The 26,169-nt window shown below is 40.3% G+C and overlaps 1 protein-coding gene across 2 annotated transcripts in view; it reads right to left on the bottom strand.

The window, feature by feature from the left end:
• Nucleotides 1-3,735: 3,735 nt before the first annotated feature.
• The window catches only part of nnt (nicotinamide nucleotide transhydrogenase), a 38,249-nt gene continuing 15,815 nt past the window's right edge, over nucleotides 3,736-26,169 (bottom strand). Inside the window, exons 12-22 of one of the 2 annotated variants that reach the window (XM_061800256.1) lie at nucleotides 24,224-24,334; nucleotides 21,348-21,493; nucleotides 20,958-21,153; nucleotides 20,248-20,481; nucleotides 18,233-18,393; nucleotides 17,015-17,194; nucleotides 15,591-15,750; nucleotides 10,490-10,571; nucleotides 8,927-9,045; nucleotides 7,965-8,080; nucleotides 3,736-5,866 (exon numbers count right to left, since the gene is read on the bottom strand). In XM_061800256.1, coding sequence (XP_061656240.1) covers nucleotides 5,723-5,866; nucleotides 7,965-8,080; nucleotides 8,927-9,045; nucleotides 10,490-10,571; nucleotides 15,591-15,750; nucleotides 17,015-17,194; nucleotides 18,233-18,393; nucleotides 20,248-20,481; nucleotides 20,958-21,153; nucleotides 21,348-21,493; nucleotides 24,224-24,334 — 1,649 coding nt within the window. In that variant the 3' untranslated portion in view covers nucleotides 3,736-5,722. Of the gene's footprint in view, nucleotides 5,867-7,964; nucleotides 8,081-8,926; nucleotides 9,046-10,489; nucleotides 10,572-15,590; nucleotides 15,751-17,014; nucleotides 17,195-18,232; nucleotides 18,394-20,247; nucleotides 20,482-20,957; nucleotides 21,154-21,347; nucleotides 21,494-24,223; nucleotides 24,335-26,169 lie in introns of those variants that run through there. The other variant, XM_061800257.1, reaches the window with a different exon arrangement.

Here is a 26,169-nt window from a genome sequence, read left to right as displayed (position 1 = left end):
ATTCATTTCATTGAGGAAAGATGATTTGAAATACGAGTGTTTTGAGTTATGAGGGTGGTCAACCAGCACATCTACAAAGAGATCCTGCGGCATTTGCTTCGTTCGGTGTGAGAGACGAGGCGAGAATAGTGGCAGGACAACTGGTGGCTGCTCACAATGCCCTGAGCATCTGACAGTTCCTCGCTGAGAAGAACATAACCGTGCTGGAACAAACTCCCTACTCATCCGTCCTTGCTTCGTGCAATTTTTGATTTTTTTCCCGAACTCAAGGGGTCATCAAGGGGACCCGTTTTGAAGATGTTGCCGACATCAAGGTGGTTGTGACAACTGTCCTGTGGAGGATCCCGGAACAATCCTTCCAGGAGTGCATGGCGCTGTGTTAGAGAAGGCTGGGAAAGTGCGTTAGACCCCAGGTGGATTACTATGAAGGGGAACACTTGTAGTCTGAATTAGAAATGTCCTGTATTTTTTGTGACTTCCGTCCTGGAACCTTTCTGACACACCTCATATACTGAATTTATTCATATATAGCACTGCTATTTATTTCGTTCTCTACCGCTTATACAAACGTGGACAAAACTGGTACCAAGCTTTCTGACGCTGCGCAGCACATTTCACTCCAGAATGCTTTTGATAGTTTTGAGATTTCTTTACACCCAGCACAGGTTCAAGATACCGTGTGCCAGATTAAGCAAAGCGGGCAAAGAACAAAACTGAGCCTGCCGTTTGTTCAACAGTAGGTACAGTGTTCTTTTCTTCCTACTCAGGCACAATTGCTGGTACCTTTCTGTTGAAGAATGAAAAACCCACAATCATTACTGGAATAACTTGACACTGATGAGACTGGAATTTGCTGAAATGCGTTTTGACGAGCCACAATGCAACTGGGACAATGTTCTCAAATAGACTTTCAGTATGTACCAAGAATTTTGTCTGTGTGTGTATATGGACTTGTTATTGTTGATACAGGAATAGTTGTTTTGCTACATACAATGCTGCTATTTACATTCAATTTTCTTATCTACAGAGCAGTGGTTCTCAAACTTTTGACATTGAGTACAACTTCATTTTTTTTCTTTAGCCCTCCAAGTACCACCACCATTAACGTACAGTACAGCAGCGTAGCAGGCCCAAGTGTTCTATATAAATACATAAATAAATAAAAAATAAATACATACATAGATAAAAAAATAAAAACAAGTAAAAAAAATTAATTAAATTAAAATAAAAACCGAGGGAAAGGTTTTTCCTAAAAAGTACTTTTTATATCATTGTAAACCACTGCGACATTATGCAGAGTTTGACCATTTAGATATTGGAAAAATAAAAAAATATATATTCAATGCAAATTTATTGTACGAAAACGTTCAGTGCAAATGAACTATACTTAGGCATTGTTTCTTTCTTGTACTACTGGAAAGAACCCAAGTATTCGTACCACACTTTGAGAATCACTGCTAGAGAGGATATATTCAGTCATTTACAGTTTGCCATCCACATCTGCATACAGTATATAGTCACTACAGTTGTCACCCACACCACACTGCTGCTCTTAATCTCAGCGTTATTACCTGATTTTGTAAATATGCACAGAGATATTTTTAAGTTCCTTCATATTATTATTATACTGTCCAATTCACTGCTGTAAAACTAGAATTTTCCCATTGTGGGACTATTGAAAGTTTCGTCAATTTCCATTCATTGCAAATCAGTTCATTATTTCAACCATCTGGGTCATATTATAACAAGACGAAACAGAAGCATGCTACACAATGTCCCGATACTGCAGTCCAGACCAGTCCTTAATATACAATACATGCCACACTTTAACAGGCAAAAATGAAGACGAAATAACCTAGTAGAAAGTCAAACCAAAACACACTCCCCACAAATAATTTGCATCTTCATCAAAGTGCACGCACAGCTGCAGGTTAAAAAAAAAAATAAAGGATGGAGGCTTATTGTGGCTGAGACATCCATTGGCATTGAGGATAAAAAGTGGCAGAGTGACAACGGGGGACAGGAGGCCGTCACCTCAGCTGTTTTCCCTCTGTGGAGCTTCACCATTAACACTGACACAGTCGGACCATGTAAAAGGTAACCACTGTGATAACATGATCCAAACTTTTGGGGGGAAAATGTTTAAATCCCTATCGCTGCATCTCACCCCCGCAGTGGCGAGTGACAGCTCCCTTCAGATGTTGTGCACCCTCAAGCCAGATAAGAGCCTGTCTGAGTGCTACTTGTTACAGGATGAAGCCGCCCTCATGGCACACGCATGCACTCACATTCTATCTCCCCGTTTCATCTCCTTGGGCACCCGCCCTAACCAGAGTGCCTCGAGACAGCTCTCCAATGATGAATGGCAAATCAAGTGGCGCTTGGAGGTGAATATGTCGCACAAACTCGTATTTACATCTTGGGCTGTAACGCAACCCCCATGGGCCACTCATGCGATCCCTTTGTGTCACACACACACATGAAGGTGAGAGGTGGCTTACCTAACCACTGAGTGAGCGAGCACACTGCATCTCCAAGTTGAGCTTTATTTCAAGTCAGCTTAGTTGTAGTATGATACGCACGGGAATTTGCCTATTCTGCACTGTGCACATATTAAAGATGCAAACGCTTAAATAAAAATGGAACGACTCACAGAACTTCCAACTTTCTAAATGTCATTGTTTGTACTAGCTGAATTTTATCATAGTGGGCACAATGAAATGGAAATGTAATATAGTTCAAATTGATACAAACTAAAATGAATACTATATAATTGTTACAAACTATTTTAGAAATATACATTTTAAAATATGCATGTAAATGAGCTCAAGTTGCTTTTATTTACTTCAAGTCATTATCTTTAGGCGTTTTTCAGTAGCTCTAAATTATCATGTGCACCCTATTATTTTTTTTTTTAAACATTTAATATTAATAAACATTTAGAATTACAAATATACAAAAATTATTTTCCGGGAAAAAGGGTTAGGGTTAGGTTATTCTTTATTTCAGTGGTTGTGCTAGCTCAATTACATCGAAATGGGGACATATACAATGGATATACATATATAAAAACAAAAATTTATAATTGACAGAATTTTTTTTAAATGTTAGAAATAAAAATGTAAATATTTAAACTATAAACAAATTATTTTTTTAATTCAAATTAAAAACTATAATTAAACAGATTAGATATTTTAATTTAAAATTCATTCATTGAATCGTAGATAACTCAAGGCACTTCCTTTTTTTAATCTCAAGTCTTAAAATATTGTATATATTAGCTCTAATATAGTGGGCACATTATATGATGAAAACGTTTTTTAATCACTTCAGTTTTTATTGATATCGTTCCAAATCACAACAGAAGTTGTCAGAGGGCACTTTACACTTAGAGCCGGTCAAGACCAACTGAACCCCACATGAGCAAGTACTAGGCGACAGAGGCAAGGGGAAAAAACTCCATCTTTGGACGATACCTCAAGGAGAACCAATACACAGTGTGGGGCGGCCGTCTGCCTCGACTGATTCGGTTAGACAGTAGAAAAGAAGAGAGACGGCGAGGGAGAGAGCGACAGGAAGAAAGATGGAACAATCCAATTATCAGTAGACGTTCTATTAGTGTATTAAAATCAGAAGAACAAACAAACATTACACTGTATGAAACTAGTTGGTGAATTGACTTTTGTATAACGGTGCCAGCGGAAAGTAGTCATGAACGACAACAACAAAAATATATCTAGTGTAAATACAAGTTGATTTATTAGGGATGATGCTCCATGATAAACAAAAGTGGACAAGAACATTCACAGTACATTTCCCTATCATGGGGCATTCAAAGTTCAAATCCCAACAGCTGTGCTTCACAAATGTAACATTAGAAAAATATTTGTCGGGGGGGGCGGGCTCAGACAGTGTATATTGCCAATTGCCTTGGTAAATGATCAGTTTTTTAGTTTTGGGTAACAACCTCCAAATATTGAGCCAATCTAATTGTTCCGCCAGCACTGGTAAACTGCCATGCAATCTAATGTAAGAAAGAACAAGCCTTGCTGTCTACAACAGAAACAACTCCAACTAGACTGCAGCAAACTGAGGTCAGATGGTTCAACGACATGCAAACGACGACGACGGGTTACAAAAAAATAAAGTATGGAAATTACGTGTGACTGGTCAGATGGGGAAAAGCTTGTGGAGAGGTAGAGAGAAATGTTGGTCAACATGGCAGAAGGGTCCCAGGGGTTAGTACACGTCAGTAGATCTTCTTACAGTACATTTATAAAAGACATGAAATGGAGCTACCCCTCTTATTGTTCCTCTAACCAGGATAAATAACCTCAAACGCTATAAACTATACAACATTTCTACTCAAGTGATGGAACAAATGTGTATAAGGCTGGATGTACACTGCATGGTTCAAAAGACTTTTTTTATTTTATTTTATTTATTTTTTTGCTCTCAAGTGGCACAATTTGAAAACAAACAAACATTGAATTGGATATCTTCCGATTGCATAGACCAGTGATTCTCAAAGTGTGGTGCTCCCTCTAGCGGTACACAAAAGACTCACTGCCAAAGTACAGTCAACTTGTTTTTAACTTTAGTTCAATAAATTTGCTTTTAAACTTTAACAACTGTTTCTTTATGAACATTTAGGTACATTCTTATTTCACTTTTAAGTACTATACATTGTAATTGAATCTTCAATTGTAAATTGGACACTTTGACCTGCAGAGTAGATCCAGCCTAAAAAGTGTGCAAGTTGAGCTTGAATGTAAGAGTGCAATGTCATGAATGCTAACCGTATGGGGCCTGTTTAACAATCTCGCTGGGAAACTTCCTTAAGAGGCAATAACAAGGACATAAATGCCAGAGCACACATTTGTCAACAACAGGTACAGCTTATCCACACGTGTGCACTGAAATATCTGGACGTAAGATCTCATCGCTGTCCATTAAAATGCCAGTGTCCACATTTCTCATGTTTATCCTCAGTACAAATATAGCTTTTGTTTGTTGGTTTGTTTTCAGATAATGAATACATAGATACATCTTTTTTCGGGATAGTAAAGATCTGTTATTTTAAGGTCCATTGTGAGAATTTCATATTTCAATAAGCGCTTATGGCTTCTAAACACGCTTACAAAATTTTTTTCAATACAATACAGTAGTATAAAGATGTAAAATTAAGGACTACAAAACCGTTTTGATCATATTGCTTGTGAATTTCCCAATAGTAATGAAAATTAGCTTATGCCGTACGTGTTTAAGAAGCATTAGAGGAAATTGATCTCTTTAAAAGCGATCGTCGAAAAAATGGTCAACAAAAAATTGGTGTGCTCTCTGAAATGTCATTTCTCGGTTATTCTTAAAAGGGAAGAAGAAGAAAAAGAAAAAAAAGCCTTTTATATCTATTTCCTAAAAGCATTTTCACACATTTAACATGTACTCTAGTTCTCACGCTTGTACATTAATATGGATCTTCACAATGTAATAGGCAGATCCTTCCTTCATCTAAACGATAAAATCAAGAACATGTAACTGCACAAATATCGTGTGTACAATAAACGCTGCCATTTGTCTTCATGTGAGGGTTTGACGCGTTGTCTTTGACGGGGCTCGTGCAAAGATGACGTAATGCTGCTGGACCTCAGTGTCTTTTCCCTTTTTGTGCGAGTGGGGTTTGGGGTGGTTTAAGGGGGTTTGTGGAGTGAGCCGGCATGCCTCAATGAGCCTCGCGGACCTTGGCTTGCAGGGCGTCGCATGTCTTCTTGGCGTCGCCCAGCAACATGGCCGTATTGGGCTTGTAGAAGATGGGGTTGTCCACGGCGGCGTATCCCACGCCCAGCGAGCGTTTCATCACCACCACCTACAAGAAAACGGGAGCGGATGCCGTCACGAATGCCGATGCAGGACAACGGCGGTAAGCTCCGCCCCTCTTTTCATGCCAACGATGCTGGATGTTGAAAATGAAACCGTTGAGATTTTTTATAGTTGACGCTTAGGCGATGATAATCGAGTCGATGTCGTTTAATCGATGTCATTGAATATGTGATGGAATGCTTCATAATGTATCCTAGCGATTGTTGCAGTTTTATAACATTTGTAGATCTTAAACACCAAAATTAAAACTCAGCACTCTATTTTGCAAACAAACAAATAACATTGCTAATAGATTGAATTGGATAGTTTGTATGGACAATAGTTTTGTTTCCATCTTGTGCAATATATTTCTTCTTGCATGCTATTTATATAACATTTATATTTCCTATATCCACAACTGCTGCTGAAACGATGCAAATTTCCCCATTGTGGATTTATTTTTAATTTTTTCCAATATCCGGAACAATCTGTGTTATGGCTGTAACAAGTCAACAGTTAGTGATATCCGTAACAAACTACAGACGTTCTGTAACATTTGGCAGCTCTGCAGATGCCTTTTCAGATGGGTGTTCATGGGACTTAGGTAGCACGGTTATTTGAAAAATATGCATGTCTATCCTCAAATATAACAACAGCATGTCTCATTTTAACAAAATATTTCCACATGCGTAAGGCACCATTGCTAGTTTGCTGCACCTGTTGATTACCGCGACACCTCCATGTTGTTAAGGCCACAACATTTGACTGGCGATTAATCAACTTCAAGCAAGAATTATTATTGCGCAGCGATAAAGTCGACTATTCTGTTCAACCCAGAGTTGAACCTGTGCGGGACGATTGATTTACAGTGGTACCTTGATTTACATGTTCAATCCGTTCCATGACAATGCTCCTAACTCAAATCACTAGTATCTCAAAGTCATTCCAGTTCAAAGACTCGCTGATTTTGGGTGATAATATAATCCCGCCTGTGCCAAAAATACTCTTTGTTGCCAGTTTGAGTGGAAAGGTTCGGGAAGGTTCTTCTCCGAAATGGCTTAGTCATGTTTCCCTTTGCAGACTGTTTAAAACCATTTCCCTAAACAGTGCATGCTCTTGTTGGTCCATCTGTGTGTGTGTGCGTCTTCTTGTGCCTCATGACGACTGAAATCAAACCAGTCTGTCAAAAACTGAGGACCCCTGTATTCATTATATTTGGGGATTTTATCCCTTTACAATTGAATTTGTTAATTTCTTGATAACAGAGCGAAAAGAAAGTTTCTTTTCTCTCTTTTTACATACAGACTATTATCCAACAATGGCGACACTTTCATTTCATCAAAGTTACAGTAGCAAGCCACCTTTGCTGAAAAGGAGTGAAATTTGACAAAAATTAAAAAAATTGCCAACTAGACGCAAATTTTTTTTCGTACAAAAAAGTTTAGTGGCTCCTTTTTTTGGGGAGGGGGGGGGGACGGCATCGTCTTTCACTGCCCTATGTTAATGTATTAAAGTCATAATACTGAAAAACACTTATAGGCCATGAATATAAGACAATCCAATGAAAACCATTGAGCACGGCGGTAACTGAGCATGCGTTCTTGTGCCGTGTGACATCGTATTCTTACGCCCCTATGCAAACTAGTTCATTGTTCGCCGTTCGGAACCTCAAAACCTCGTATGTCGGGACCATGGTAAACAGAGTATCCCCTTTAATGTGGTTGTTGTATAATAATCACACAAAATAAAAGCATTTGCTGTTAAAAAAAATAAAAATAATGACCGTACCAAAAAAAATGCTAGTCAACGATCTATTTCTGCAGGCCTACCCTGTGGTAGCTAATTATTATTTCGTCATTGTTGATAAAACTGGGTAATCTTATGATTTTTGACTGTGGAGGGAGAAGGCTGCTCTGAGCAAAGAGTATCAATCCCAGATCTTGAAGCAGCGCCATTCCACAGGGAAACAGTCACCTCTAATGGGATCAGGATGGGACTGCACCTGGAGCCATTGCTCTCTCCACGTGTGCGTTTCTTGCAACATCCACTCGGGCCCGAGGACGTGAATGTTAAGATGGAGTGTGCGTGTGCCAGATGTGACTCACCTGCTTGGCCTTCCAGACCTCTAGCACGGGCATGCCTGCGATGATGGAGTTGGGGTCTTCCTGGGCGGCAGAGTTTACCGTGTCATTGGCACCGATCACCAGAACCAGGTCAGTCTCTGATTGGACACGCAAATTCATTTAAGTAAGTATTAAATCTACACTCTACTCTATTTCCACCTAAAGTTTCCGCAACTCTTAGAACTAAAAAAAAAAAAAGTTCCTGAAACTTTTGTTTCTCGTATTTTCTGTAAAGATTCAAAACAGGTACAGTGTATGTTCAGAGCTGCAAAGTCGATCCCAAAGAGGTTAAGTGAACTCAAGCTAGGGATGTGAATAAAAAATCTGTTAAATTTTGTTAAAGCAGGTTCCCAGTAATTCGATTTCTAGGAATCATTTATCAGTTTGCGTGGCCGCGCTGACGCTCATTTCCTCAGATGTCTCTCTGGAGGATCTCCTGATTCTCTCTGAAGGTGGCAGTTTCTAAAAAGTAGGCTTCTGTAATTGTGCAGAACGTATTTAGCAAAACCAGGTCAAATATTCTTTTCTACAAAACAATTAGTATTTGATTTATGTCTGAATTGGTTTTGGATCAAGCTGAATGCAAAAGGAGCACTATAAATATTCCCAAATATTAGTTGCCCAAGTCACAAAGTGGCATATATTGGGAAATGTATCCAGTAAAAAACAAATCGATATCTGCTGGATTAGAAGAGAGCTGATATCCTGATAGGAATGGTGAAGATTAGATTTGACTGTACTCAGTCTTAATGTTTATAGTTGTTGTATCAGTTGGACTTCAAAACTCAAGTATTTCATTTTCTCTGGACCAAAAGGAGTGGAACTGGCCAATTTCCTAAAGCAGTGTGTAATCTTGCAAGATACACAAAAACTGCATTGAGCTGTTTGATCTCTTGAAATACTTTGAGAAGGAAGTTTCCTACTTTCCTGTCAGCTCATCTTACCAGGGAAGTCTTCATTGATTTCATCCATCTCCAGGACAATGTCGTAAGGGACGCCGGCTTCAGCCAACAGCACGTTGAGCTGACCGGGCATACGGCCGGCAACGGGGTGGATACCAAACCTGCGGTAACAAAATGCAAACACTATTTTTGATGATCATGAACAACAACATCAGCCAAAAAAAAAACCCACAAAAACTGCAATCAAGTGGGATAAATTATTATTTGACCCCCTGCTGAATTTGTAAATTTGCACAGTTTCAGAAACAAATGGAACGTCTCCAGTTTTATGATTTTGGCGACAGACAAAATATCAGTTAAAAATGTATATATATATATAAAAACAAAACATGCACTACAAAACTTAAAAGTTATAAAATGTTGTGAATTGTGTATTTAATCCCCTACAAATTAGAATTCTGGCTCCCACAGATTGGCTGGAGCCCATGTGGCACACAGCTTTGGAAATTCGACTTATTTCTGTAACACCTGATCTCAACTCGTTATCGGAATACATTTCTGACATTACAAAGAGGCGTCGGAAAGTTGTCAGGGCCAAGACTGCAGACCTGCCCAAGGCTGGAATGGTTTACAAAATCATCAGGCAAAAGGCTTGGTGAGAAGGTGAAAACTACTGGGAGAGAAAAAAAGATAAAAAAGGGAGCAGCCTCAAAGTTCACAACTTACAAATTCAGTAGAGGATCAAATAATTATTTCCCGACTGTGTTAGTTCAGGGAGATGAGAATAAAGCACCCATGTATTGTAATAGCAGTCGTCGTGTGGATTGGGATTAACTCGCATTAGTTTGGTGAGTTTAGGCAGGAGAGTGGAGGTGAGTGCAGGCGGGCCGCAGCATCTGGGACATATTAGCGGCGGCTGGGGATTGAAAAAGACACTTTGGACACAGTCGACGCGAGGGAAGTGAGCGTGAACTTCCTATCGTACTACAGGACACCAGGAATGTAAGATTAAAAGGGATTACAGTCATTAAGAATTAGAATACAGTCAATGCAAAGTCAAGGGGAGGGAACATGCAACCCCCCCCACCTCTCTTGAACTCTGACCACCCACTTTCTCTGTAATTAAGTACAAATGCTCGAAGTAGCTTGTAAGCAGCAGCTGCCACTGGCACCAAAAAAACAGAGGTGGGATAATTACACGGGCTTCCGCTCAGCCTTTCCTCATCCATCCTTCTTGTGTTTGTCCTTTATTGCTGCATTTGGACATTTGACATTCGGTCAACTTCATCCATCGACACACAAGTCATAACCTGCCCCTTTTTCTTCTTTTGCCTTGATGCAGTTTTCAGTAATTGACCCCATTTGCAGCACATGAACACTACAGTTTTACTGGAATTCATTCAAAAGTATTGACCGCCCCAGGGTTCCGTCACAATTACTACAAACATTAGCTTGTTATTTAATGTTTTATTGTAATATAATTTTTACTGCTGACCACAACAAGGATGGCGCGTGTGAGGAGCCAATAGCTACAGCGGAGTGAACCTTTCCAAGTGAAAAATATTAACTTGGAGAAGAAAAGCCTGGGTAGAGTTAAGAACTTACTGGACATCCTTGCCAGCATCTTTGAGATTCTTTACCAACTCGGCGATGGGGTACTGTGCCTTTGCAGCACAAAGACCATAACCTGCAAGAAATAGTGAAAAGCTTTCAAAACTAGGCTTATTTTGTGAAAGAAATGAAGGTGCCACAACAGCAACAATATCCACACATCATTGGTAATATATGAAACAAAAACGCTGCCGTAGTTACAGTGCAATGATGAGTTTTCATCTGGTATAGGAGACAATACATGTTACCAGAAATCCATGTTCATTGATGAACAAATTGTATCCCACAAAATGTAACACTCAATTTCTAATAGAAAACTCTTCCCAACCTTATTGATTTGCTTTCTTACGAATTTCATTAATCACAAAGTAGTGGGATCCAATACAAGAGCTGTATCCAAATGTCTGCCTCTACTAAGATGATACTTGGTTTTAATTCATAGGTTATTATTGCTGATTTAGTTCACAGTGGTGTACAACTGCACTCAATAGATAGTCAGGGGTCTATTTATATTAGCAGCAGCATGATGGACAGTTGATGTCGAGTATAAACCCTCAGTTATGCTTTACATAAGACATCGTACTGTATCCCCCTTATTTTTTATTTTTTTAAAGTGTGAAATTATCTCAAACTGCACATTCTGTCGTTCACACACTTTTTCCTCCTGGCTCGCCACCTTGTTGTACACCGAGTGGTATGTGAGCACGCAATAAGTTTGTGTAGAAAAATTATCACTGGTATGAAGCTTCGAGGCAGAAATTTTCCTTTGAGTTTTTTTTTTATAAATTGAATTACAGTGCCCCAGTACTTTTGTCTATAGTGAATATTAATCATGAAAAATTCTAATAAACTCACTCATACTACCAGCAAAAAGTTGGCATTGGGGCTACCATATTTCTTCAAATAGTGCCAAGCATTCAACCGCATACTTTTCCCAGGCTCTTTTGGTATAACAGTGCTTGTCCTCATTCGGGTCGCAGGTGAGCTGGAGCCTATACCAGCTGACTTTGGGTGACAGATTCACAAGAAACTGGTTACCAGACAACCGTACAGCACATGAAGACTAACAAGCATTCGCACTCACATGGACAATTTAGTTTTCAATTAACATGAATGCTGTTGGATTGTGGGAGGAAGCTGGAGAAAATCCACCCAAGCATGGGGAAAGCATGCAAACTCCACATAGTAGGGCCTAAGCTGAGATTCAAATCAAGACCCTCAGAACTGTCAGGATGTGTTAAGCACTAACCCTACCATGCTACTGGTCACTATGTCATACACAAAAAAAATGGTGCCGATTTAGTTGCACTTATTCTTTATCACAACGTCAAAACCCCCACAAACACACCAAACGCTCCAGTGGTGTTTATGACGCCTTGTCACAACGACCAATCAGAAAGCATCGTGCTTGCACATGCCAATAAAACGGATGAGAGTTTCCAAAACCAGGGGGGGGGGAAAACAAGAAAAGAAACAAGTACATTATTCTGCGCTTTTGTTCTCTTTCTGCTTCCAACATTCCACATTTCAGAAAAAGAAAAAAAAAAAACACCTAAAAAAGCAGATAGCCCGACAAAGCATGCAAATCACGTTTATTGAGCAAATTCTTAATATTTTCCCCAGATGTCAATCAGGTGAGGTGACAGACGGCTGCAATTGCTCAAAGTGGAAACATGAGGATGGACTAAAAAGGAAGCACTCTGCAGTCAAGTGCTGATTACTGCTGCAGAGAAAATAATCAGCCATTTGATTACACAGTGTTCCGGCAATTATTACATCAGGAATAGCAAAAATTTAACACTGGATACTTTGCATTGCGGCAGAATAGAGGTCAACCTATTGAAGTTAAAGATGCATACAAAAAAAGACTAAATAAAACACTTTATGTGATAGCTTCGCTGACCTCTAAGCAATTGTGACAGTCCAAGTGTCTTTGACAGGCTTTATTATGATTATTCGAAATTCTCATATTTTGACGAATGTTGACTTTTGCAAATATTTCTGAAATTCTTTTTTTTTTTTTTTTTTTTCCATTGAAAAGATGAAGAAAAACAAATAAACCATTTTTCCACCACGCCGTCCAACTCAGACTTTATTTTGGCCCCTTTTTGGTCAGGCTGACTGATATGATCCTTGTTGACCTCCATTAGTTACAGAAAAGTCAAATCGTAGCGCAATATTATACAGACACACAGTCAAACAAAATTATTCATAACTACCTCTCTTCCAGCTGAAAATTACAAGACTGGCAAAACTGTTGTAAGATAGTTATATAAATGTTTTATTTGGCCATTTTTATTTACTCTCTCATAGCAGGTACAGTGGTGCCTTGACTTATACTGTAAATTTAATTCATTCCCTGACCACGCTTGAAACTCTGAACATTGCTATCGCAAAATCATTCTCCACTGAAATGAATGAAAATATTGTTAATCCATTCCATCCCAACATAAAATACCAACATTTTTTGTAACATGTTTTTGATCAGAAAATTGCACTCTACACTAAAACTGTTTGTGCGTCATGATTTCATGCTTCAATGCCCGTTGACATTGTGCGCCTTCTTGTGTGATAAGCTTTGGCCAGGAGGGTGAAGTACAATGCAGATATTCAGAACATACATAAGAGTTTCACATCTAAGTGTTTCAGTAAGCTTTCAGTCGTAATTTTTAAGAATAGATTCCTGTGAGTATTATTAGATCATCTGTCTACATGTGTTTCTACACAGTGTTTAAGTCTCCGTTGCTACTACTGCACCATGTGGTGTTGCAAATTAGCATTTGCTACAAACACTATGAATGACACTTGCATTGGATGACAGTTTTTAAGTGTATATGCTTTTTGTATTCGTCCCGAAATAAATAGTTACTAAAATACCGATGCTAGTTTTGGTAGCCCGTCCATTGTGTGTGAACATTATGCTAGCAGACTTGCATAAGTTGTGTGGTTTGGTTAATTACAGAATGTGTAATTCCCTGTTTTATTTTTAAACTAACGGGGAATGATAACCGCTTGGAGCAAGCACTTAGCGTGACTCAAAACAAACAAAAATAATAATTCAGCTGAGTAACAGCTTGTATCTAAAACAAGTTGGGTAATTCCTAAGTCAAGCTACCACTGTATATCCAATATTCTAAATGTACGGTTGACTAAAATGATCTGGATTACAATATTAAGTTTTTTTTTTGTCAACTGTCTGAGAAGATCTGGAAAATGTAAAAAGTATGAACATAGTAAATACTGTTCATTAATATCTCTAAGACAACATCTTACGGTAACTCATGTCATTTCCACCCAAAACAGTGCATCCATTCATCAAATTAAATAACTAACAGAATTTGGACCAACATAGGCTAAGGCCTGCAGCACACACCGCGATGCTGTCAAACCTGTTGGAGAGAGAACGTGGGCGAGGATAAAAAAATAAAATAAAATTCCACTCACGCGCACATTACAAATTTTAAATATATTATTTTTTAATTCTAAATGTTTTTATATTGCTGTAAAATAATATCTTATGTTTTATAATCTGTATTTATACGGCTTGAAGGCAGCGCAGCACGCGGTCTTGCCTGCTTAAAACCCAGAAATGTGAGTGAAAGCTTGTGTGTATTTTGATTGGCTGTAAGCTGCATTACCTGTATACCAATGTACTTTGTGTAGGCAAAGTATAGTTTTAACACTTTGCAGGTATTTTAACCCAGGTGAAAACCAAGACCCTGGTGCGGGTACTGCATCTTCACTTTAGGTATATATAAAGATTTTAACACAATTTTTCAAATATTGTACATACCTAGACTGGCTCATCAATAATTTTACTTGTATATCACATACATTTTCCCTATTGAAATTAATTGAAACATCATTCATCTATTCCAAAAATGACTACAATCTTTTTGTTGTGCTAGATTAATAGAACTGTATTGTACAAAAACATGAAACCATAAAAGAGAAGGTCAACAAATAAACTTGTTTTATAAAGTGTGGTCCAGTGAGTGATGTCAGGGCCTGAAGCTGGTTTCCCCAACTTGGTCCATTAGGGCCTAATGTACCAAGCCTAATGATTAGGCTATCTTCACACTGCAGGGCATGATGTCCAATTCAAATTTATTGAATGCAGCTTGTACTGTGGACGGAATGCGTCTGTGATGTCACACGCATGCACACAAAACAGGACGTCACATTGCGCATGCGCACAAACACAAGTCGCCGTGTTGACGGAAGTAAATACGGCCCCTCACTTAAGTTTTGTCATGATGCGTTAGTGGCGATTTCAAGGATTTTGTGCAACCGGAGCCAACATTTTCTTATATTTATCATTTCTAAAGCTACTTCTTTTCAACCAGATTTCTGTTGCTTCGTCCGCCGTTGCTTGTTGTCGAACAATTGTGACGTTTGTCGCCTTTTGATGACGTGTAAGACGGATGAGCGCCCCGTGAGCGTCCATACTGCACTCGCGTCAGAGACACGTCCAATTTGTATCCACATATGAAAGAGGCGTGGGTTGGTTTTGCCACCAGCATAGCAGAAGCTTCATCGAGCAAGCTTCTGCTATGCCGCCGGCATTGGTAAATCAAGATACCACTATATGTGGAAACCATGGGGGCTTCAGCACTTACAATGTAACTGAAAGTTAAAGTGGTTAAATTTAAACCTGAATACCCATCTGTCCATTTTATTTTGACCTTGTCTATGGTTGTATAGTTTGTTTTACAAACTCAAATGTATTATATGTTCATTCTGTATTGTAAGGCCAGAATTGTTTTTACACATTTGTTATTATACCTAATGTCATGGTCAGTTAAAATGAAATTAGAGCATCCAGTGCATTGTAGAATGTCTATTTACCAGGCACAACCACACAAGGGCCCAAGAATGCGTGTTCATGTCAGTGTAAGTGTGCATGGGGGGGGGGGGGGGGGGCACCCCAACCTTGTCAATTAGCCCAGCAAAATGGTGATGTAACGCAGGTCAAGAAAGGGTTAAATAAACAGAACACACTTTGCAAAAGCCTGGGAGAGGTGGAAAAAAACCTGACAGGCAAAGTCAAAATGCCATGTTTTTCTACTTGCATACAAGTCCTGTGGTGTGTTACCTGGAGTGATGATTATGCTCTGGGCCTCTTTAATCATGTCCACAGTCTGATCCACATTGACCTCTGTGTGCGTCCCTGTGATCTCCATGGGCTTCCCAGTACCAGTGGAAGACGTCCCATAGCCCCCCAGGATCACGTTTGCCAGTGAGCGGTTCATGGCCTAACGGGAAGAGTTGTTTTCGTTTTTATCATCGTCTCATTCTGTGTCGACTTTATTTATAGTAAGGAATGAGGGTAAATTGTCCTGAAAAGCACACGTGGGGACTGAAGTTTTGCTCCTCAACAACCTAGCCACTATAGTGAGGTTAGAGTCCCTCCTGGTGGATGGGAGAAGAGCAACAACAATTCTTTCAACAAGTAGCCTTTTTTCACAAAGAGATCCTGCAAAATTGGAGCATCAAAGCCCGACATTTAATCACCTTTGCCTTTCACGTAAATCTCAGGAAACACATTGGCAAGAATTTGGGCTTTGAAATCAGAGGGTCACGATTTGAGTCCTGCTGCGGACAAAAAAAAAAAAAAAGCAACTAGATGTTGGAGAAATGCTACTGGTAATCTGCTTTCTGGCTACTTTCGAGGTGACATGATCAGCGAATCTGCGTAATGCTCCAGAGTCACTTTCAAGTGATGGTCGAAGTCTGGCTGCTTGACTGCACTTTCTGAAATACGCATTAAGGAACGCCAACCCCCTCACCATGTGTGCAAACCCCCTAGCGTCACCCCTAGCAATTTGCTGAATGCGCAAATTAGTGTTAGCTTCTCTACTTAAAGTTCCGAACACAGTGAGAGTCTGGGGGAATTTGTTTGGTTATGCGTCCATGCGCCCACATACACACGGTGTTGTGTATGAAGATCTGCCTCCACGAATGAAAATGCTTTGATTGTTTTTATGACCGCTTGACAGCCCCCATCCCCCCCACAATGATGTGAGCTCTGAAACCACAAGTAGAAGCCACTTGCTTGCCTGTTCAATCCCCTAGCTCCAGCCCCGTTGTCATGGTAATTAAATCAGTACTTGCCATTGGCCCAGCAGTATAAGGGCGGAGTGTCCTCTCAATCTTAAATTTCAGCAACACAAGAAAAGGTTTATTGAAACGTGTGCTTTATCCTTGGGAGTATTTTGACAAAAACACGCTACAGACATGTTAAGATATCTGGGAACTACTTTAAATTCTGAAAAAAAAAAGCATAATAAAATATGCCTCTTTTAAACTTCACACTCTAGTCCCGGCATCGCAGAATACCCTTTAAGATAGGTGTTATCACATCTTTTATGGCTCTGACACTACCTTTGTCCCCACATTCTGGAAAAAAGTTGGGACAATGTGAATTTTACATGCAGTTTGAAAGGGGCCACTACAGCAGCTGATTGTGTCTTGTAGCGGTTGAAAATTGCAAAATGTATGTTGTCCATCCCTACTTACCACACACATAATGTATGACAGAATGGCACCAGATGATCCGATGAGGGCGCCGACGATGGTCAGGAGGTTGTTGTTAAGCAGGAAGCCTTCGGCGCACAAGGCCCAGCCCGAGTAGCTGTTCAGCACGGTGATCACCACCGGCATGTCGGCACCTCCGATGGCTGCCGTTAAGGTTACTCCCTAGAGAAAACCCGAGACGAGCATGTTAGGGCCAGGACATCACTTGAAAAGAGAGATGTTGTCGTAATACATTAAAACAAAAGAGTGCTATGCTTGGATCCCCCTTAAAACGAAAAAAATCCGAAGCAGGACTGAAAAGAAAAGGCAACACCTTTATCATCATCATCATCATCATCATCATCCATGGTCTTCCTGTACTGAAGATGATACATGAGACAATAAGAGCCTGATTGGAGAGAAGGTATTTGGGATCCACTCACATCCAACTGATACAGTATCCAGCTAAGCTCTCTACGGAGGCCCTGATTCGTCCATTGAGGATAAGAGGAGATGTATGGGTTGGCTAAGAATTGATTTGCTAAGCTGCCAATGGAACATCTTTTCATTGTAATGACAGCAATGTGTTTCACCTTGTTAGTTGGCCTTCTTGGCCAATTATGATGGATTTTAAGGTAGCAGGGGAAACAAAGGTCAAACACTTCAAATCATCATTACTTGAAAGCCTCCCAAAAGAGTCTCTTGCTTACGATGATCGATTGCGTCATCCTTACTTCAGTTCACTACAAATATTAATGAGTCGTATGATGACAGAAATAAAGAAACTCCAGAGGTCAAAACTGTTTTTAATATCCTGCTGCTAAAATTTGAACTGAATGTCAAGGATGAGAACCTCTCGAGGTACATTTGCAAAAGGTTAGGTGTGACTTTAATGTGGTGAAGCCCAATATAATTAAGAGTCAAGTGCAAGCAGGAAGCTGGCAGTTGCACAAAGTAGACTCTTTTTGCCACGATGGTTGCCAGACTATGAACAGATTTCTAGGCAGCTACCGATGTCAGCGCAACAGACTACTTATTGACTGACTTTCCTCTTGGCCGTCTTCGCCTTCGCGATGGAAATAAGAAATCAACATTCTTACACGCTCCGTCCGTCACCATTAACAGATTCTGATCTGTGTGTGCTTAAACGTCGCTGTAAAAATGAATGCTTCGTTGTGTGCACGTGGCCTAACGCCAGAAATGTACGCACGCGAGCCATACCATGAGTGCAGACAGAGCGGAGACTGAGCCGAGGCAGGTGATGCCGGTGATGTAGCTGGGGTCAAGCATGTAAGGAATCATTCCGCCAATGCTGCCGGCCATCAGAGAGGCATTCAGGGCATGGCGGGCAGGGAGAATCAGGGGGGCGCTGTTCAGCATACCTGTGTGATGGAGAGAAGAGGATGACCACCATTCCAGTTTACATAGCATGGTTCAAGTGATACAATTCAGATGAAATACAGAATAATTTTTGGGGTTCTCTTCCCTACTGATGATTCATTCATTCGCCTTGCCATAAAATGAAATCAGTGATACATGAACACACACATTAGTTTAAAACTGAGTTTTGAGCAGTCAATTATCATCCATGTCCTAATAATTCATGCATCCATCAATTTTCCATACAACTTCTTTTCACTAAGGTCACGGGAATCATTTTAGTTATTTTTTCTTGAAAATCAATAATTTTGGCAATCGTGTGGGATTTGCTCAGGCTACCATCCAATTTAAAGAAGCGAAGTGTCTTCTTGAAATAAATGAGGCATGTACGGATTTGACCATTTGGCAGAAACCAAAAGATGGCGCAAATAATTCTGACCTAATTAGTTTACTCCGTAAACAGAAACCAAACAGGAAGAAAATGTAATGCTACATAAACAGAAAATGTTGGTTCAAGGCATTTGAAACTACAGAGTGGCAATATTTGCTGTAAATATTGCAATACAGCATACACCTATAACAGACTTAATTGAGTGAGCTTCCCTTGGCTGCCAAAGTATCAATATGCCTGTATGTTTGTATTGCAGAAGACTGCATTCATATGGTGACGTGCTTATCTTGCTCAAGAATCATAATAGGCTTGGTTGTGCATTTTACTGAAAGGAAGTTTATATTTGTTCCGTAGGCTGCTTTCTTATCCATTTTCTGTGTAGCTGTTTCGAAGTACACGTGTGAAGTATGTTTTCTGTTCCAGCACAGCACAGACAGGCAGTACATTTTTTCCCCCACTTTTTATTCCTTTATTTCATAAGTACAGCACATGCTCTTTTCCAGGGCAGCACAGTGTACAAGTAATTAACATCTGCCTCACAGGCAGGAGGTTTGCATGTTCTACCCATGCTTGCATGGGTTTTCTGTGGGTACTTTGGCTTACTCCTACATTCCAAAAAACATGCATTTTAGTACTTAAGATTCTAAATTGTCCTGGTGTAAATGTGAGAGTAAATGAGGGCTCGTCTTTGTGCTTCATAGGGGCCAGTCCAGTGTGTACACTGTCTGTTGTCCAAAGTATGCTTGGAAAGGCTCCTAATGAGGAAAAATGTTATAGAAGATGGATGTATGGATGGATCTTCAAAGACTGATTAGCAGAAAATGTATGGAGTGAGGTTCCCCATACTGACACAGCTAGCGTCCCGCACCACATTGCAGAAGGTTTTTTTTTATGCTTTTGAAGTTTTCTTCCTTTTCAATGTAAAAAGGCATGCGGCAACATTCAGTGAATTGTACAATTGTGATTGAATGAATAAAATACACAATTCACAACCTTCACTGGAAGACGTACGAGGGGGCAAAGCAGACAGAATAAGAAGCAACCAAGAAGACCATCTTCAGTCCTCGTCAGGAGCCGCAGACTTGTTCTCGAGACAGTTACCCTTGAACTTTTACCATACCTTGGTTAGATTTTTTTAAATTGTTATTTTAGTTAATAAGTCAAGGACAATGAATCCAAAATCTGACCAGGCGCCAGTCATTATTGGACTACATGGACATGCGTCAGCCCTTCTAATTTTGAGAAAATGGTTACCTCTGTTTTTAGCTGACACTACACTACTACACTATGAAACACTGTACAGTTGGACGTGCAGGTTTAGAGATGATCAAATTAAGTTCACCTGTAGAGATTATAGCGCATTCCTTCTGAAATTGCACCCGAAAACACAATATCTCTAGAATTTGTGAGAAGTGTATATTTAAATCAAATGCTCGTATGTACATTAAGTATAATCTTTTCCAACCTTGCAGTTTGCCATATGCCACCAAAGAGCCGCTGAAAGTGATGCCGCCGATGAAGGTGCCCAGGTAGGCCACTATCTTGGTGAGATTGGCCGCAGGGTCTGTGGCGAAGTGTGGGTACTCCACCATGTATTCTGCCACGCAGGTCAGCACGGCCGCCAAACCCACCAGGCTGTGGAAGGCAGCCACCAGCTGGGGCAGGTCAGTGATCTGGATTCTCTTAGCAATGGTCAAGCCTACAGTGGAGAAAAGAATTTTACACACACACACCACACACGCCACACACACACCCCCACACACACACTAGTGCTGGGAAGTGGGCCTGTGGAACCATGTGCTGCTGATGGCCTGTTATGGCGGCTTTCCATGTTTGTGTATGTGCAGGTGATGTGGACTGTTTAGTCTGGACCTTTGCTTTGTTACTGAAACAATTAGCATTTAAATTAAATGATCAAACTGTCTCATGTAAGTGAGAGATGGTGACTAATGCACAAATCTGACAAACTGCACACACACCCCTCCCTGGGTCTGGCAGCAAATGAGACATGCACCGTTTGATGCAAACATCACAGAGCACATCCGCACGCTACACACCTGCTTCTTAATCTATCCAAGCACAGAGAACAGATGCATTCCCAAACATCCACATACTGCACATCCAAACAAGATACCGACCATGTGGCGTATCACGTAGCTACAAATTCCGACTCACCAGCGGTGCCGCCAACAGCCATGGCGGCGGTCATCTGTGCCAGGAGCTCGGGACTCGGCTTGAGTGCACCCAGTGTGGCGACAATCCCCCCGGCGACTCCCATAATACCCAAGGCGTTACCCAGGCGGGCTGTGGACTGGTTGGAGAGGCCAGCCAGGGCGCCGACGCAGCACATTCCGGAGCCCAAGTAAATCATCTGGTGAGAGGAGCGGATGGATAATTCTTACAAAAAGGACTGTTTTACATGGAAGGTTATGTGCAACATCTGGACAAACGACCACATAAAAAGGATGATTACCTAACTTTTAAATGCCAGTGGACTACTTTAATGCACTCTTAAAATGTGTGGCACATTTTATACAGGTAGATTACCAGACTGAAATTTCCCACCTGCTCAATGTTGTATCCCGACTGCAGCGCTGCAGCGTATCCGCCCACGAAGACACCAGCCGGAAGCAGATAAAGGTAGTGGTACTCCGGGGGATCGGTGGGACGCTTGAACATGTCCAACATCTTCTGAGTCACCAGGAAACCACCTTAGTCAGACACAAAATATAAACTTTATGTGGGGTACATACACAACGATCAGGCCGAACATGAGCATTTTTACTCTTATGATCAAACTCAGAGAAGGCCTAATTGTTGGATATCTCCGAAGAAATTCCCAGTGTGTGTATCCAGTGGTTGGGTGGGGTGTGTTTATTCCTTGCCGAATTGCTCGAAAAACGGTCGGGGCTGAAAATCGTAACTGTTCAACCCTCCATTAATTCTTTCCCCCCCTCCCTCAATCATGTGTGAGGTTTCTTTAGAAATAGGAGGAAACCATGAGATTGCATGACAGCAAAGACAATGTGGCATTAAGCTGTAGGGAAAACACTGCAGACTGATTATCATAAAAACATACTTTAGACAGAGGGTGTTTGAAAAATATTGACAAGAGACCTGTTGTGAGCCCAATAACCCATTCCAGGAATCCAGTGTGTCCTTTTTGTCAGTGTAACTATTTAAAAGGAAAAAAATACCTATGTGGCAGCAGTGTCTTGTTGCTATAATTCTGGGTTGGCTAACATTACATTGGGTTTTGAATAGAGATGGGTCAAGTCAAGTCAGAGTATTGACTGTTACTTTAGAATACAGTAATATGACTCAAGTTAAAAAGTAGTTCTCCAAATAAAATACTGGCGTCAGAGTAAGCAAGTACTCTGAAAAAACTACTTAAACGTCAATAGTGGTTAGGTTGGTTGAAAAATCGATAAAATAAAAGTGGCAAACGAAATGTTGCTCAGTATAATGGAGTGAAAGGAGAGTTTATTCATAACATACTGTATATATTCAAGTAAAAGGTTTATTGCATTAAAGCTACTCTGACAAGTCAAATTTATCCATAAAGTAACAGAATAAATTTTTTTTTAAAAAAACGTTCTACTCTGGCATTGTGAACCTAAAACCCACAAATGTGAATCAGAAGCTAATAGATTTGCTGCAGTCATTTCAATACTATTCTAGGTCACAAGTTGATTTGTGATTCTAGAAAATACCATGAAAGCCTGTGTCACGTTTTTTAAAAATATAATTTACTTTTTACTGGTCTAAGAGTTAAGGATGATAAAATGTTATTTAAAACATTGCCAGACAGTTGGAGGTTATAGTTCTGTTATTTGCTAGCCAATCAGATAGTTCTCGTCACCAAATGTTAGCTGATGACCATGTGTTGTAATGTCAGCGTTGCCCACATGACACGCCTGTGGAAAGAAGAGGCTCCACCATGGGATGGGTTCCTCAAAAAGGGTGCACAAACTGTGACACAGGATAGGGCTCCTCTTTAACTGGAGTGTTGTGCTTCATCCATTTCTGTGAAGTTTACGTTTTGTGGCTAATGTGGTAAACCATTTTGAGATGTACTTTTGGAACCATGGAGAAAAAGGTAAAGGAGCGTAAGAGTACGTAGATTACAGTACATTCCACAAGAAAATCTGTGATATAGTGGGGTTCTGGTCAGTGAACCACGATATAGCAGAGGAATACTGTATACACTTTTTGGAATTCTTGTCAATGGACACAAACAATCCAACGGAATCTGCTGATCGGTGAACATTAGATTGTTACTTCCAGGGAATGAAAAATGAAATTGGTAAAAATAACTACAGTGCCACTAAGAAAATAGCTTAATTACGAGAAGAGCGGAATCACTGGGTCGTTTTGTTTTTGTTTACAGATAACATCGGCACATCAGAATGTAAAGGGGATCACTCAACCTAAGCCATTATCTGGTTACAGAGCGACACTATATATTAAGAAATATTTATTTCAAAATATGACATTCATGTCATAAATACAAACACTGCACAAAAAACTAGTTTGCGCAGGGGGTAAGAATATAACTTGCAACAATCAATATATCACATGGCACTTAAATGCTAGAAGTGTTTTTTTTTTATATACAAATATATACAAGAATTATGATTTTACTACTGCACTAACATAGTAGCTATATAGTGATAGAGGTTAGGGTGTGTTCTGACTTGCATATAAAATAAAAAAAAGAAAGGTTCACCATTGTTAATGCAAAATTTACACCATGTTGCCAGCGGCGAAGGCATCCCCGTAACAAGTGCGCTGTGGTATTTTGGCCAATTCTCCCTCCCCCCCCATTTAAGTCTTACTAAGTTTTATCTCAGTCTATCACAATACCCGTGATGGGTCATGTGGAGACAGGGCTGCTGAGTTCTAGACACTTGAAGGCACACTATGTTACAGCTGGCAGTTTATCAGACGATAGTATGTTTCCTCCCCGCCTGTCACGTTCTCATGACGTGCCACTCATTTGTTATGTTCTGCCAAGGTTTTCTACAGATGAAACATGGACACCAGTACGACCAACTAGGTTTCCCATCTGCACTGTGACTGCCATGGCAAATGTCTTTACTATTTAAACATCTCGCCGGGCTTCCACGGAAATTACGGCCTATTATGGTTGTGATAAGTATTATGAGGATGCCAGGAACAATCTGTCATTAGATGAGCGAGGCCAGTTAAAAAAAGTGTGCGTGTGTACCAAGCGAGAGGAAGGGGAGCCCGGTCAGAGCAGGTGGATAGACAAGAGGGCTGTGGAACTGGGTCAAACGAATGTTACTGTACAATTTATATACAACCTGTCAATCATCCGATTACACTGATGTTTTATTGGTTGGCGGTCGCTGTAACTGGCACCAATGACCGCGAGTATGTCTACATGTGTGTGTGTCAGAGGCATTATGGAGACTCACCAGCTATGTTGACTGAGGAGATGAAGGCGGCGAGCACGGCCAGCGTCTCTGCAGTGCTTGTTGGTGCATAGCCACCTCCCATTAGGGACAGACCACCCACGGCCGTTAGACCTGCAGAGAGTGGACATTTGGAAGATTAGGCAAGCTATTCTTTCATAAAACAGCCTAAACTTGGGTGATAATGGTTGGAATAGAAGAAACAACAACAACAGCAGAACACCAGTCATAATCAGCACACATACAGACACTTTATATTCCATTCTTCAACAGGGAATACTTTCCTTTCCTGATTTGGTGATTAGAGCATTTGTGTGGTTTGGCTCAGGAAGCCTCAATAACATCAGTCCATTAATGACTTACAGGCACTAAGATGCAACACACAGCAATCTGCATTCAAAAAGGACTTCAGCAGGTACTGTGGTAGAACAGTTGGGTCCAGAAGCATTTGGAAAATGAGAGTTGGGGTGTTTTTCTGTGATGACATATCTCCTGTATTAGTTAAGCTGCCATGTCACTGTCAGGGTCCGAAATACTGATTAGTAATACAATTTCGTATAACAAATTCTGAGCTTTGTGTAACAATTTTTTGAAACACTGTTTTGGGCAATCAGTGGCATTTAAAAAAAAAATAATAATAATAATAATAAAAACATAACGTTTATCATTAAAGTTTCTGGGAAAATATATTGTTCAAAGAAATTTTCTATTGTGACAGGCCTAAACATTATATTGAGAGAGAGAGCAAGAGCAATGGATAAAAATATTGTTCAAACAGTATAAAAGAGAGTCACAACTGCAACAAAACTCTGCAGTATAGTAGGACCGCGAAGCAAGACCTGTGATATAGCGGAGGATTACTGTATCTGTATTCTGGGATGATAAATTGCAGGACTCATTGTTGTGGGGCTGGGACTCATTGTTTCCAGACATGCATCCCGGGATTCAGTCTTAAGTGATCTATGATCTATCTATGCTAACAGACTGTACATACATACAAAATCATAAAACTACCAAATCTTATTTGAGTTGAACCAAAATTTGGTATGTGCCTTCAGAGTCAGTAAATTTCATCTGGTGTTTAATACGAATTATAAATTTAACACTACATTTTCCCAACGCAATTTGACATAATGGCACTCAAATCTCATCAAATCAGGCCGTTGTGTCTACTGAAGCTCTTATTGCATTTTGTTCCCTTAGAAGAAACTTGACACTTTTTCCTTTTTAGAAAACTAGTATTTAAACATTTGTGTCTAAAGACTCAAAGGGTAGAATATGAAATGTGTCCCCGAGGCACATATAAGACGAGCAAAGATGTGCACATAAAAGCAGCACAGGCCTTGTGGCCAATAAAATTTTTAAAGGACGTGAAAAGTGTCCACGTTAGTTTCCACCGAGGCTCTGCGGCCCCACTCTGATGTCTGGTAAGGCAGCGTGCATGTACGACTAAATGAGTAAGAGACCACCCTGACCCCAAAGATCACCGCTGGTGTGTTACTTCCTACCTTAGCGTGGGTCGTCAGGGTGATCAAAGCGGCGAGAACACACACATGCACTTACCTCCCTGACCTTTGGACCCCATTGTGTTAAGCAGCAGTCAACAACGGGGGCACAATCTTTTAAGGTTTTATTTGGACTCGGAAAGCAGAGAGTACCTGTCTTTTAGATGACTAAAAATTGTACTTCCCTCACAAATTACACAGGGATACCGAGAAGCAGAGAGAAGACAAAATCAGGGCAATCGAATTGGATGCCTAAAGGTCCCATATTTTGGCCATTTAGACCTCCATATTATAAAAGTCCATTTTATTTAAAAAAAAAAAAAACATCTTGGTTTTGTCATACGAGTGTCCAGAAAAAGCCCCTCTGACAGCTTTGATCCAGTTTTGTATCGGCTTTGTCCATATTTGGCGAAGACCGCCAGCTTTTCTCTGATTGGTTGCCTC

This window comes from Phyllopteryx taeniolatus, chromosome 15, assembly GCF_024500385.1.
Source record: "Phyllopteryx taeniolatus isolate TA_2022b chromosome 15, UOR_Ptae_1.2, whole genome shotgun sequence".
In the NCBI taxonomy this organism is placed as follows: Eukaryota; Metazoa; Chordata; class Actinopteri; order Syngnathiformes; family Syngnathidae; genus Phyllopteryx; species Phyllopteryx taeniolatus.
The sequence above is the reverse complement of the archived record's forward strand: the minus strand, read 5'-3'. Positions and strand labels throughout refer to the sequence as shown.